Here is a 14236-nt window from a genome sequence, read left to right as displayed (position 1 = left end):
GCTCCTGTATGCCTTGGCTTGTTTCTGGCTACCTGCAGCTGGGGCTTTCCTCCTTCTGCACCAAAGCAGGGCAGAGGCTGCTGTTGGCTGGGTAAGGTGGCTGGCAAAGAAACTAGGATCCGAGCTCGGATGGGAAGCAGTCAGCTTGTGGGCAGATGAGACAAGCAACAAAGGAAAACAAGGCGGAAAGGCCACCCCACCAATGCCCCAAAGCCTGAGCAGGGTCTGCTAGGCTCTGCTTTTCAGTGGGGGGCAAGCATCCAGTGACAGCAAAGCACTGCTGGCAGCTGGTTTCAAGAGGAGACTGGGCAAGGGAGGATCACTCTCCATGCGTGAAACACCAGGTTGCTCTAAAGCTGTGGCTGCGCAGGTCTGATCCCCCAGCCCTGAGCCCTGGGGGTGCTCCTGACAGGCAATGGGGTCACTGAAAGCAGGCTGGGGCTTCAGGCACCTATTGCAAAGACACAGCAAAGCCATCCCAGGCCCTTGCTGGCTGTATCAGGTAGTGGCCAACTCTCTTCCTATTCAGTAACATCAGAGAGCTGCTCTCAGCCATGGGCTGCTGCTTGCTAGAACAGATCCCCCACTTTGCACCTCTGCAATAAAACCAACCCACAGAGCCACTTCCGAGAGGCAGGAAGAGGAGGAAGTGCTGCCTGTGGTGGAGCCGCAAAGTGCAGCGTGGGGCAGAACAGGGAGCTGAGCAGAACTGTGCCTAGGTGACCAAGGAGGCCAGTGGCATCCTGGCTTGGGTCAGAAATAGTGTGGCCAGCAGGACTAGGGAAGTGATTGTCCCCCTGTACTCGGTGCTGGTGAGGCTGCACCTTGAGTGCTGTGTTCAGTTCTGGGCCCCTCTATACAAGACATTGAAGTGCTGGAGCATGTCCAGAGATGGGCAACAAAGCTGGTGAAGGGTCTGGAGAACAAGTCTGATGAGGCATGGCTGAGGGAGCTGGGGGTGTTTAGCCTGGAGGAAGCTGAAGGGAGACATGGGCATTCTCTCCAACTACATGAAAGGAGGTTGTGGTGGGGTTGGAGTCGATCTCTTCTCTATAGTAATGAATGGCAAGACAAGAGGAAACGGGCTCAAGTTGCACCTGGGGAGGTTTAGACTGGACATTAGGAAGAGCTTTTTTTCTGAGAAGGTTGTTAGACACTGACACAGATGGCTCAGGGAGGTGTTGGAGTCCCCATCCCTGGAGATATTTAAAAGCCGTGTAGCTGAAGTGCTGAGGGATGTGGTTCAGTGATGGGCTTGGCAGTGTGAGGGGAGGGGTTGGACTCTATGGTCCTAAAGGTCTTTACCAAGTGAAATGATTCGCTAACTGTGTAAAGCCCTGCTCCCCAAGGAGGGAAGGAAGCAGGCAAAACCCAGCTCAGAGCCTGGGAGCAACTGCTCTCAAACAGGAATTGAGAGCAGCTGGGGGACTTCCACCAACCCTGTCCCTCCTGACTGGAAATGATCCACGTGGCACTGGGGGATGAGTTTGCAGGGGCGGGAGTTCAGCGGGAGGAAAACCCCTTGCAAGGTGAAAACAGCTCCCTGGGGTTGAAGGAAGGTGAGGGGAAAATGCACTGCTGAGGTGTAAAGGCAGAGGGCAGGGATGAGGAAAGAACTCTTTTATTTCCCATAAATACAGCAGATTCTGCGCGCCGGGCGTTTCAGTTTCAAACCTCTGTTTTGTTGGTTTGTTTTCTTCCATTTACAGAATTTTGCACTGAAAATATATACAAGTCTGTTCAAGAACCAAACAAGATCTGCAAAGAAAAAGAAAACCAAAACCCCCATACAAAACCCTGAAGAGAGGCCAGAAAGGGAAGTAAGACACAGCAGAAGCCCAGCACACAGGCCTTGCTTCCCCCTCTCCTCTACCGCTCGCTGCGCCCACCTCCCGCACCTCAGCATTGCTGCCCCCAAGCCCAGGGCACGAGCTCTCACCTCCCACAAGCCTCCCACTACCTCTAGCAATCCAAGGCAGGGCGCAGCTTGCTCCTGCTTTAAACATTCAGGCCCTCTTAAAACCAGCTTAGGGATGAGAGGCGGCTCCCACGGTGGCAAACATCCCAGGGACGGGGATGGCTGGGGACGTGCCACCCCCCACCCCGCTCTCCTCCGTGCCTGCAGATCCCCACTCCTGTCACAGTGATCAGGCAAAGGTGTGCAAGGCACAGCTGTACCCCCCCCTTGGGCTGTGCTTAGGGGTGCCCTTCCCCCACAATTTGCTGGGCTCCAAGCCTCTCCTCAAAATACAGCCCATCACCTCCCCTATTGAAGAGCTGATAAAGTCCCCTGCCCCACCAAGGGCTCCTGCCCAGCCCTGTGCTGCTTCCTCTCACTGCCTGGCAGAAGGCTGCAGGGAGGCTCCCCCCTGCCCCTTCCCAGCACATCCCTCTCAGGGCTGGCACACAGGACAGTCTGGCAGCAGTGGTGGGAGAGGGTGGGGGCTCGGTCCCCAGGAGCTCCAGCTCAAGGGGACAGAGGTTGAGAGCGACCCCTGCCCAGCCCCCTGGCTCCCAGCCCAGCACGCCCCAACAGCTGGAAGGAGGGGCAGAGAGGCAGGTCTCTGCCCTGTTCTCCCCCCAAGCAAGGGCAGCTGCCTGCTCACTGGTGCTGAACAGACACCTAGTTTCTGTCCGACCTTGTTCCACACCAGCTCAGTGTGATCCCACCAGACAGGGCCCAGCTCCAAACAGGGGGGCAAGAGGGAGCACCACAGAGAAATGAAGCAGGGCTGGGAAGCACGGAGGGGACAGACGAGGAAAAGGGTTTTCCTTTGCTAGGCCTTGCCACAGGCCGAGGCTGTGAAAGCTGCCCCTCCTTGTTTCCCTATTGCACCCAGAATGGGAAAGCAGGGTTAGAAGGGTGGCAGGACAGACTGGGGAGGGAGTGGTGCCTCCAGAAGAGCAAGCAAGACAACTGTTCACCTACAGAAAGCTTTTCATTCTGCTCCCAGCCTTGTGGGATGAACATCTCCTGGGTCTCTCCTCTCCTTGTCCAGGCATGCTCCCTCTGGCCCTCGCCCAGCCAACCCGGGGAATGGTACATGAGCAGCAGCCCCCTGCCTTGCCCTGCCCCTCTCCTCTGGCTGCTCCGGCCCTGCAGGGCTGCTCCTCAAGGGCTCCCCAGCGTGCTGCCCGCAACGTGCGGCCCTAGAGGTTGCCCCAGGCCTCCGGTGGGGGAAATTGATCCACATCCCCCATTTCGTTGTAGGTTTGCTCTCCCATGGTGAAAGTCAGCTTGTATCGTAGCCTCACTTTCTCCTGGGGACAGAGGAGAAAGGATAAAACGGTCAAGAAGGGGGAGAAGACACAAGGCACAAACCATCCGGGTCTCTCAAGCTGCGGAGAATAGAGGGAACTCTGCTCTCTCTTTGCTGTTCAGGTGGGGGAGCCCTGTCAGAGAGTCTGAAGTCTCCTGCTCTGGAGGTTTCCAAACCCACCTGGACACGTTCCTGTGTGACCTGATGGAGGGGAACCTGCTTCTGCAGGGGGTTGGGCTCGATGATCTCTAGGGGTCCCTTCCAACCATTCTGTGATTTTATGGACAGGGTAACAAGGCAGCAAGACCATCCCTGGGGCAGGAGCAGAGGCTGGTGCCGTTACCTTCTGTGGGTTAGCGAGCAGCAAGACTTGTGTGATGGCACTGGGGTGGACAATGGGGTTGAACGCCGGCAGCTCCGTGCCCGAGGGAGGCTGTAGCTTCACCTTCATCACCTAGGGAGAGAGAAGAGCTGCCTGCATTCCTGAGAGGGACACTCTGCCCCTGTATTTTCGGAGCTTCCACTGTCTAGCTGAAGAGAAAAACCCATTGTGCTGGTTCCTGCTAACCTGAAGGCAACCTGACTCACTCTTGGCCTCACGGAGCTCTGTCCACCCACCCTGTCCTGCACAAGTGGAATCCCCGCGTGACCCGGGCTGGGCCTTACCTTGGGGACAGCAGACTGAAAGACAATGTGGCGGATGGGCTGGGGGGCCGTGCTGAGCATGGAGATCACCACCACCAGCACGTCGGGCCTCTCGGGCAGCGCGTCCTTGGCGAAGTGGAAGAGGACGCGGAAGCCGTGCCGATCGTACACCGTCACGGGCAGGATGCTGCCTGCGGGAGGGGACGGGCACCCCTCAGCCAGGGGGGAACCTTCCCCAGGTGCTCACCCCCTCATCCCTCCTCCTGCCCCTCCACAGAACCCAACCCAGCGCCCAGTCCCCGCCACGCTCGCGCCGGCTCACTGGGTTTGATGGACTCCAGAGGCACAGTGATGTTGGCCAGCGAGAGCTCCGTGGCAGCAGGAGGCCGTGGCGGGGTCGGGGTGCTTCCCGCCGGTGCGGCCACAGCTTTTGGGAGCGTGGCAGGGACGGGCAGCTCTGAGGGCAGGGGAGACGGGGGGTTAGGGGCAACGCTCTGGAGCACGGGCAGAGCGCTGGCGTTGTGAGCCGTGGTGCCAGAGCTGCTCCTGTTCTGCAGATCCCTCAGGGTGAGCCGAGGAGGCGGCTGCTGCTTCTCCCTGGAGGGAGAGAAAGAGCAAAGAGTGGAACAGGGCACTGAAACGATGAACAGGAGTGAAAATGATGGGGAGAGATGCAAGACGGTGGAGTCACCATCTCTGGAGGTGTTTGAAGAGATGGGTGGACGTTGTACTTAGGGAAATGGTCTAGTGGTTGATAGGGCCGGGACTAAGGCTGGACTCAATGATCTTAAAGGGTCTCTCCCAGCTGAAATGATTCCATTTAAACATAAGAAAAAACTATTTCCCTGATCAGGTGAGGGAGCCCTGGCACAGGCTGCCCAGGGAGGGTGTGGAGGCTCCTGCTCTGGAGGTTTCCAAATCCACCTGGACATGTTCCTGTATGACCTGATGGAGGTGGATCTGCTTTAGCAGGGCGTTGGGCTGGATGGTCTCTAAAGGTCCCTTCCAACCCCTGCCATTCTGTGACTCTAAGATTGCACTACCCCCGCTTACCATCGCACTTGCTGAGATTCTGGAGGCAAAGACTGTTGCAGCAGAGTCTTGCCCAGGAGGTCCAGGTCATCCAGGCCACTGGTGCAAGGAGAAGGTTTGGGGGAGGATGCGCCAGCATCTGCCTTGACTGGTGGTGTTGCCGTGATGGGGGCGATAGTGAGCTCATTGCTGTCTGATGACTGTAAAAGAGCACACACGAGAGACCCCCCCAGTGGGGCTGTGTATCAGCACCAGCCATCAGATGTGAGGCATTTCCCTACAAACTCCACCTGCAGCTTTCCCAGCCCTCCCCACCCTCTGCCCCGGCTCCCAGCACTTCACCTGGAAGCTGTTCCAGCCACTGCTGTCAGCAGCCTGGGCAGGATGTGGCGCTGGGTCGTTCAGGCCTGATGGGGGTAAAAGCAAACATGAAGCTTAGCTACCGAGTGGATAAAAGCACTCAACAGAGCAGGACCAAGACACAACAGAACCACTACAGTGATGAACTCCATCCTTGCATGGGGAGGAGCCAGGAGGGTGACTGTTTATTCTACCCAGTGTTTTTTTTCTGGGCTGATGAACCCAACTGACCAGGTTGTCTACTTCATGCTGGGCCTTATCATACAATGCTGGAGCATGTCCAGAGACAGGCAACAAAACAGGTGAAGGCTCTGGAGCACAAGTCTGATGAGGAGCAGCTGAGCGAGCTGGGGGTGTTTAGGCTGGAGGAGGCTGAAGGGAGACACAATTGCTCTCTACAGCTACCTGAAAGGAGGTTGTAGCAAGGTGGGTGTTGGCCTCTCCTCCCCAGTAATGAATGACAGGACAAGAGGAAATGGCCTCAAGTTGCACCAGGGGAGGTTTAGATTGGAGATTAGGAGGAGTTTTTTCACTGAAAGAGTTGTTAAATATTGGACAGGGCTGCCCAGGGACATGGTGGAGTCCCCATCCCTGGAGGTATTTAAAAGCTGTGCAGCTGAGGTGCTGAGGGACATGGTTCAGTGATGGGCTTGGCAGGGTGAGGGGAGTGGCTGGACTCCATGACCTTAAAGGTCTTTTCCAACCAAAATGATTTCATGGTTCGGCTCTAAGTCCCTATTTTAGGAAAGGGACACTTTGTTAGGAAAAGCAGGTCTCTGCAACCAGGTAGGATTGGTTCCTCCCAAGATTTCCATGTCATAGTTCAAGGAAGTACCATGCATCTGCTGTCAGCTCGTGATTTCATCTGCAAGGAGTAAACATGAGGAGCTGGGGGTGATCCACCTCTGTGATGCCATCTGGAGAGGGCTATTGCATCACTCTTGATTTACCTGCCAGGTCAGTTTTCCCAGAGCTAACCAGAGGGCACATCCCTGCAGGGTCTCTCTGACCAGCCAGGAAAACACCACAGGGACTGAGGTTCAGAATCGCAGCAGGGTCTTTCCCTCCTCTCCCTAAGTGAAGAACACCTCTTCACAGAATTGGGGGGTTGTAGAGGACGTCTACAGATCTTGTCAAACACCCTGCTAAAGCAGGTTCCCCTTGATCAGGTCACACAGGAACGTGCCCAGGTGGGTTTGGAAACCTCCTGAACTGGAGACTCCACACCCTCCCTGGACAGCCTGTGCCAGGGCTCCCTCACCTGAATGAACACCAAAGGAGTTTTTTTCATGTTCAAGTGGAACTTCCTGTGTTCCTGCTTGTGCCTGTTAACCCCTGTCCCGTCACTAAGCACTACAGAAAAAAAGACTGGCCCCATCCTCTCAACACCTGCCCTGCAGGTATTCATAAGTATTGATAAGGTCCCCCCTCAGTCTTCTCCAGGCTGAACAGCCCCAGGTCTGTCAGCCTTTCCTCACGAGGGAGATGTTCTTCTTGGTCTTTCATTATCCACCGCTCCCAGAGCGCTCTCTCATCCACATTCCTGCTGCAAAAACCATCCACGCAGACTGTCCAGACTCAGGGAGAGAATAAAGGGCTTTTGGTCTGGATTTCTCACCTAAAGACATGAGTTCATCATCCAGCAAGGAGACAGAGCCAGCTTGGTCAGGCACAGGGACTGCTGAGCCACCTGAAAGGGTGGGCAAGGCTGGGTAGGAAGGGCCTGTTGCTGGAAGATCCAGGCCTGACAGATCCAGAAGTGCTGAGGTGCTGCCTGTAGAGAAAAAACAAGCTGAGAGACAGAAAGCTTCTTCAGTGTGCTCACGCCAGTTCCCATCCTTCCTCACACCTGGGAGAAGGAATATCCCCTCTACTCTCCCTTCCAATTCCCTTTCTCTAGCCATAAGTCATCTCCACGAGCCATTTCCTCATCTCACCAGCCTCACTCTGACCTGCAGGTTTCACCTTTCCCCTTCTCCTCCATCTTCTCTTAATGCTGCAGGAGATCAGCACTTAGGGTCCCTCTGCTCACCCTTGCAGTCCCCGTTGCCCAAGGCTCCTCACCTCGAAGGGGCCCAGCCACTGTCTCCCCGTTGATCTCCTCTCCCCGGACAAGCTGCTTGTAGAGATTGATCACCTGCGTCAGATTGTCGTTGGCTTGCAGGATCTCCGCTGGAATGGAAGGGGTGAGGAGTAAGCTTGAAAATCATGAAGTAACAATAGAGAGTGACTTTTATATCCCAACTCTATCAAAGCAAGGCCCAAGGAGCTGATACCAGCCCTCTGCAGACTGCACCGGGGCACCTCTGTGGCAGCCTCAGCAGGACCGGCTCAGGCCCCGCTCCTGCAGTGACGCTGACGGCTGCCACGTGCCCCTGCTTAGTGCCAAGCCACAGAATAACTAACCCACCTCCAGCAGCCACTCCAAACAGTGCAGCAGCTGCTGGCATTCACCCTACTGTGGGCAGCCGAAGCACAGGCTCCCTGGAAGGAGAGAGAGGGAGAAGTGGGACAGGGAAAGGCGAGACACCCTTACCCAGAGCTTCGTCGTTGTCTTCTGTGTCGCTGGCAAGCCGGAAAAGCATGGGCCTCATGCGCTCACAGCGCTGATACAGCTCCTGGGGGAGAGGAGAGAGGGGTGCTGAGGCTGCAGGATGCTGAGCTGAGGGTGGAAAGCAGGCAGGAGAAACTTGGGGGAGGGATAATGGTCACCCATCTCTGCCAAACTCATGGCCTAGCTGGCGTGAACTTTCCTCACCTTCATCAGGTCCTCGTTGCTTTCTGTTGTCTCCCCCTTGCTGTAGTTTGTCACCATCTCTGTCAGGAGCCTCACGTTGTTGTTCACCTCCTCAATGGCATTCACCCTCTTGGAGATCTTCTCCATGCGCTTCTGGTCCTGGAGGGGAAGCACAAGGGGATGCATGTCCTTGCTCTCACCTGCAACTTGGAGAAGAGGAAGGCTGGGCCAGCCAACACACCAACTCCTGGGCTAAGGCACAGCAATGCTGCCCTCCAAACAGCTTCCACTCCAGTGGAAAACTCCAGATCATCTCTGGGTCAGCACTCGCCAAGTAGGGACGGAACTGCTGCAGATCCAGTGCTACAGTAGACCTTGAGCCACAGAGAGCACTCAGAGCCGTTCCCCCAAGTCACTGACGGATGGCAGAAATCAACCAGGACTCTTTAGCAGCTGCTACATTTCGGGCAGAAGCTAAAGGACATGAGGCCAGAGAGCCACTGCTCCCTTGCTGCCAACCACTGCCATCCAGACCACGATCCCCAGCTCCTCTTTTCCCAGCCGCACCTCCTGAACCATCTCCTTGATGAGCTTGTTGGCAGCCCGGAGGTCCTCAGGATGGGAACTTTTCAGGAGACGAGCCAGGATCTGCAAAAGACAAGGCACCTCTGAGCCCAAGCTGAGGGGTGGCAGCCAGAGGCACCCTTGCAATGCTAGAGCCAAGAGTGCCCCAAACCCACATCTGGCAATGTCAGCCATTTGAAAGCCCAACCACCAGAGCCTGTGGGGAGGGACGAAGTACAACTTGTCCTCCTCACGTGCCACTGGTGAAAAGGGAGAGCTCCTGCTTTTTCCCTGCTTCTGTAGTCAGTAAACCATTCCACTGGCCACCTACAAACCCTAATTTGCACACTGTGGCCAACAGAGGCAAAATACATCCCCTGCAGCAAACTGATACCAATCCTCTGCTGCAGAGCGGGGCCCAGAGGAGCCCAATCATTGCTGAAGCCTATCAGCACTGATAATGCTGAGCTCTGTCCAAGTGGTGACACAATTCTGATGGAAAAGCAATACAGGATGGGTCCAGGAGGGTAGAAGTAGTTGGGCAATAAGCAGATTGCAGTGCCGGGGGTGGAGAAGAGATAACAGCAGCAGCATCTCAGGCTGGGACTTAAAACCTCATAGTCAGATAACTCTTTTAAGTCTGGAAAGAGCACAGCAGTAAATCTCCCAGAACCTGCTGGGCTAACGTCTGTGCTTCACCCTTTGCACCACCCTGCAGCCAAGAGCTCCCAAGGTCACACAGGCCCACATGCCCCACCTCTGGCTCTCTCCTTTGTCTTGGTTTTGGAGTGGGCCCTCAGCATTCCTGTGATGGATTTTCTGAAGGATAGTATGTAGAGCAGGGGCCTTGACTCTCTCTGGATCTCAGCCTCAGGGGGACAAGAGATCCTGGAGCAGGGAAAGTCTCCATCCCTCTTCTTGCACAGAGCCCTTACCTTGGATTTCTCTTCATCATCAAAGATGATGTTCTTGGGTCGAGGGGGAGGAGGGGGAAAAGGAGAGTCCTCAGGCAGCTTGGGGTCACACTTCACAATCCCTGCAGTAGACACCAATGGATTAATCAGGGGGAGTGGCCCTCCCACTAAGGTCCTTTCCTTCCCCAATGGTGCACCAAAACCATCCGAGTCTGAGGGGGTGTGGGTTTGCTCCCACTACCTGTGATCTTGAATTGTGTTTTTGTGGAAGAACTGCCCTCAACTCCCCACATATACAAACTCTGAAGAGAAATCCAGCATCAGCTGCCAAAGCACTAGCAGCCCTTCAGCCTCAGACCTTTCCAGTGCCCCATCTCCTGCAGGAGCAAGCAGATGTCTCCTCCAATCCATCAAGCAACTCTGACCACCAGCAAGTCCCTTTGTCCCAAGCTAGGAGTCCCAAAGCATCTGTTCCTTCACCTGCGCCTGCTCCTGAGCCAGACTGATGGATGTGAAGGGGTTGGGCACACGAAAGGAGAGTCTGTTTTGGATAAGGTAGGGCAAATCATCCATCCCAGTCTTCCCCTCCAGACCACTGCCTCTCACCTTGTTTCTTCAGCATCTGGTAGGCTTCTGAGATCTTCACCTCGTGAGGAAGCCCTAATGTCCAGCTGTACATCAGCTCCAGGATTTTTGACTTCACTTTCTCTGACGTTCGGCTGCCAAGATACTAGAGAGAAGAGGTAGCCTGGAACTGATCTGAGCCGTTGCAAGCCCAGCCCGTTCCTTTCCTCCCCTCCCCCAGGAGAAGTGAGACCGTTCCCAACGGCACAAGGAGGAGGAAAGAGGAAGCAGGTAGGAAAGCTCACGAGGCCCTTGCAACACATCCTATGCTGTGCTTGGTTTCCACTGCAAGAAACACGAGAGGTGGGAGACGGGCTGAAGCACCAGCAGCCCCTCAGCAAGAGGGAGGGACTGCTGGGAAGGCTCAGGCAGGTGCCTGTCACTTTGGGAAGGAAAGGGTACTGCTAACAGAAGCTGCTCGGCTTCGGGAACGAGGGGACAGCAGGGCTGGGAGGGGAAGGGCTGTTGGTAACGGGCCCTGGGGCAGGGCTCAGACCTCTCTCTCAGGGGGCACAAGTGCCTGGCACCCTTCAGAGCCAGGTGAGCCCCAGGTGACTAGCACCCAGCAGTGGGATGTCCCAGCACTGCAGCTCTTTTCCTCTATTCATGCCCCATGGGTCTGCTGGTGGCACTGCTGGTACCAACAACACGTGTGCCACCAGAGGCTTAAGGTAGTGGACATTCTTCAGGGCAAGAGGACTTCAGGATGCTGCTGTCACGGTCCCTGGCTACTCATCAGCAGGGATCACAAGCTGTGACTGGCAGACGAAGGTTTTCCTTAGTCACACTCAGTCTGTGCTGCCTTAACTCAATACTTGCTGGCATTAACCGCCTGGACTGAATGGGTGAGCACACACAGCTCGTGCTGCTGCAGGAACAGCAGCATCAGCAGAGAACAGGTAACGACCTGGTGCTTCAGATGGACTCACCCGCACCACTGACCAGGCCCAGGCTTGTCCTCTTAGTGTCACAACCAGGTTGGGACACCCCAGAGAGACAGGGCCACAATGCCAAAGCTGGGGGAAGTTCCCAGGCACACACAGAGCCCAGAGATGAAGGGAAGGTGACTCCAGGCACGTGTGTGAGCTCAGCAGTCTCACAAATGCTTGGTTGCATCATGTCTGGCTAGCCCTCGGCTTTCTGCATCAAGAATGAGGCTGGAGCAAAGGGGTGAAAGCTCACCTTCCTACCAGAAAACTCACCAGCCTTGTCCCACTTCCCAAACATCCCAGAGGGCATCTGACCGTTCTGCCCAGTCACCACTTCTTCCCAAAGCCCTCCGGCCACCCGGCTCCAGTCTCCTCTAGTACAGTGTCCCAGGACCCACCTTGGGTGACACCACTTTGATGAGTTCGTTGAGGAAACGGAACTTGCCCACCTCGTCATGGAAGCGTTTGCCACAGCTCTTCATGCAGGACTCCAGCACCTGGGGAGACAGGCTGAGTCAGCCCCGGCACGAGGTCAGCGGCAGGCTGAGGAGCCAGCTCCCTCTTGCTCTCCCCTTGCTGGGCACAGAACCTGTGGCTATCCACACAGCAGTGCGGAGGGACACCCCTTTTCCCTCTCAGGTAGCCAAGCACATTCCCAAAGGGAAGCGCAGGAAGATTTTCCTCTTTGAGGTCAGTCTTTGTGCAGGTGGCTCTACAGCCCATGGAAGAAGATACCCTTGATGAGCCTTCAGACACCAGGGGTTTCATGGTGTTGGATCCACAACGTGACTGAGAATCTCAGAATCATATAATTGTTTAGATTGGAAAACACCTGCAAGACCACTGAGACCAATCGTTAACCCAGCACTGCCAAGTCCACCACATTAAAACCTGAAAAGCTTCCTATCAACTTCAACAGGCTATGACCCTTCCTAGGAACAAGGCCTTTCCAACCAGCCACCCTTTCTCTCTTCTGGAACACACCTCCAGCCCTTCTCCCACCCAAGGTCACAGGTGCTCCACGGCTTTCTTAGAGAGAATTAAAAGCTTCTCACACTCCTCCAGTCAAATTGGAGCACCTCCGTGCCCCAGCCCTCCATCTAGTTCTACTAGCCCGCAGATGGCCTTACCGTGAGGGCCTGGATAGCTTCCCATTCCTGTGGAGACTGGATCTTGTGGGCAAGAAGTCGGGTAGCGAGCGGAGGACTGCGAGTAGTGAGGGGAAAGGAGAAAAAAACAAGCTCTGTGGTTATGGATGAAAAGCCTGGTACTTGTGCTTCAATCTGGGAACCCAAGGTTGAATGGTATGTTGCAAGTTTAAGGCATTCATAAGGAACCTTTTACTGGGTGGTGAGGCATAACCAAGGCCTGTGACCCCGAGCAGCGTGGGGAAAGGATGAAGCACTTACCCCTCTAGCTCCTTATTGAGCTGCTCACAGAAAGCATTGATACCATCCCAGTCCAGGTCCTTGTTCAGGGGGTTTGTCGCTTTGTCTATGAGTGGGAGAAGGTGACAGTGAGAATAATCTCCCCTGGCTCCCTACCCTGTGGAGGTGAGGGGCAATGCTGCTCCCACTCCCTCCCTGCCAACTGCCCTGGGTGCATTAGTTGAGGATGGTGTGGAACAAAACACATGTTCAGGTCTGCTCACACCTCCTTGTGTAAATCCTAACCATGGCCTCTCTGCCACCACCATGCATTGACCCGCAGCTGCTACACCCACAGACCCTCAGTGCCCCCGTTGCTGCCCATCCCTCGTGTGTGACCCGTTGTGGCTGCCCACTCCTTACATGTGCAGTGCCCCTACGGCTGCCTGCCCCTTGTGTGTGACTCCCCGACGGCCACCTGCTTCTCAAGTGTGATCTCCCACTCCTTGTGTGTGGCCCTCCCATAGCCACTCACCCCTTGTGTATGACCTTCCCCAGTCACCCACATATCATGTGCGACCCCTCACCCCATATGTGTGTGTCCCCATGGCCGCTCACCCCTCACATGTGTGCCCACACGGCCACTTGCCTCTCATGTGTGTCCCCACACAGCTGCCCGCCCCTTACGTGTGACTCCTCTCCCCCTGTAGCCACTTGTCCCTCACCTGCAAGCCCTCAGGGCCACTCATCCCTTCTATATGACCCTCCATGACGACCCACTTCTCAGGTGCGACCCCTCACCCCATATGTGTGTCCCCTCATAGCCACTCACCCCTCGCATGTATCCCCCTGCCACGGCTGCTCGCCACTCACATAGGTCCCCACATGTGAAGTACTTGTGAGGTACCCGCCTCCCTTGCGTGTGACTCTTTACCCCTATAGCCACTCGTCCGTCACCTGCGAGCCCCCACGGCCGTTTGCCCCTCGCGTGTGACCCCCCCACGGCCACTCATCCGTTATCTGCGCCCCCCTCACCCCTCGCGCGCGACTCCCCGCTCCTCGCGTGTGACCTTCCCCCTCCCTCCCCCCCCCCCCCGCCATTGTCGCGACGCCGACCCCTTCCGCACGCAGACGGGCCCGCCTCGACACCTCCCTGCGTGCCCACTCGCGCCCCTCCCCTCACGCCCCAGTGTCCCCCCCGCCCGCCATTGACCCGCTCCTCCGTCCCTCTCTCTCCCCGCTGCGCGGCGGCCCAGGCCCCGCGATGCTGGAGGAAGGGGAAGGGAGGGCTGGCGGCGGCCGCACTCACTGATGCGGGCTTCCAGCGTCTCGGGCTCCATGTCGGAGGTGCCGGCGCGGCCCGCGGCTCCTCAGCGGAGCAGCCCCGCGCCGCCGCCGCCGCCGCCCGCCCGCCCGGCCCGGCGCCGCCGACCCATAGAGAGCGCCCCGCACCGCCCAGAGCGCCACCGCCAGCGCCCGCGCCGAGGGGCAGCCGGAAGGCGCGGCACAGAGCGCCGCCTCCGCCGCTCGCCAGCGCGCCCCCTGCCGGGCCGCCGCCGCGGGCGGGGCGGGGAGCGGAGGGGCCCGCGGCAGTGGGGAGCGGGGCGGGGCGGGGCGGCGGAACCCAGCCGGCGCACGGAAACGAGCCGGCGCAGCCCCTCCCGCCAGCAGCCTGGCCCCGGCAGCTACAGCCGCTTCCGGAGCGGAGCGCGGGCGCGTCCGGGGCGGGCAGCGCCGTGTCCTTTCAAAGGACACAGCCCGGCGGCGCCCGCGCATGCGCGGAGGGGCCGGGCTGGGCTGATGT

General features: G+C 57.1%; 1 protein-coding gene across 4 annotated transcripts; it reads right to left on the bottom strand.

Annotated features, from left to right (window-relative positions):
- Window positions 1-1605: 1605 nt before the first annotated feature.
- On the bottom strand, window positions 1606-13840 carry GGA1 (golgi associated, gamma adaptin ear containing, ARF binding protein 1). Of its 4 annotated transcripts, none has more exons than XR_009820101.1 (18): window positions 13742-13840; window positions 12475-12559; window positions 12196-12271; window positions 11464-11562; window positions 10119-10242; window positions 9534-9634; window positions 8602-8682; window positions 8056-8193; window positions 7834-7915; window positions 7362-7469; window positions 6916-7071; window positions 5280-5344; window positions 4959-5137; window positions 4228-4502; window positions 3927-4096; window positions 3604-3714; window positions 2930-3261; window positions 1606-1758 (listed from the first exon to the last, which is right to left on the bottom strand). XR_009820101.1 is itself a non-coding variant. In XM_062012158.1 (17 exons), the coding sequence occupies exons 1-17, from the start codon at window positions 13770-13772 to the stop codon at window positions 3151-3153; spliced, it is 1992 nt and encodes a 663-aa protein (XP_061868142.1). In that variant the 5' UTR covers window positions 13773-13840; the 3' UTR covers window positions 1606-3150. The 4 variants fall into 4 exon arrangements, 2 of the variants coding, with proteins under 2 accessions (XP_061868142.1, XP_061868159.1); XR_009820102.1 differs by having other exon boundaries at window positions 1606-1718; XM_062012158.1 differs by having other exon boundaries at window positions 1606-3261.
- Between the last annotated feature and the right edge of the window lie 396 nt (window positions 13841-14236).

This window comes from Colius striatus, chromosome 1 (assembly GCF_028858725.1).
Source record: "Colius striatus isolate bColStr4 chromosome 1, bColStr4.1.hap1, whole genome shotgun sequence".
Lineage (NCBI taxonomy): Eukaryota > Metazoa > Chordata > Aves > Coliiformes > Coliidae > Colius > Colius striatus.
The sequence above is the reverse complement of the archived record's forward strand: the minus strand, read 5'-3'. Positions and strand labels throughout refer to the sequence as shown.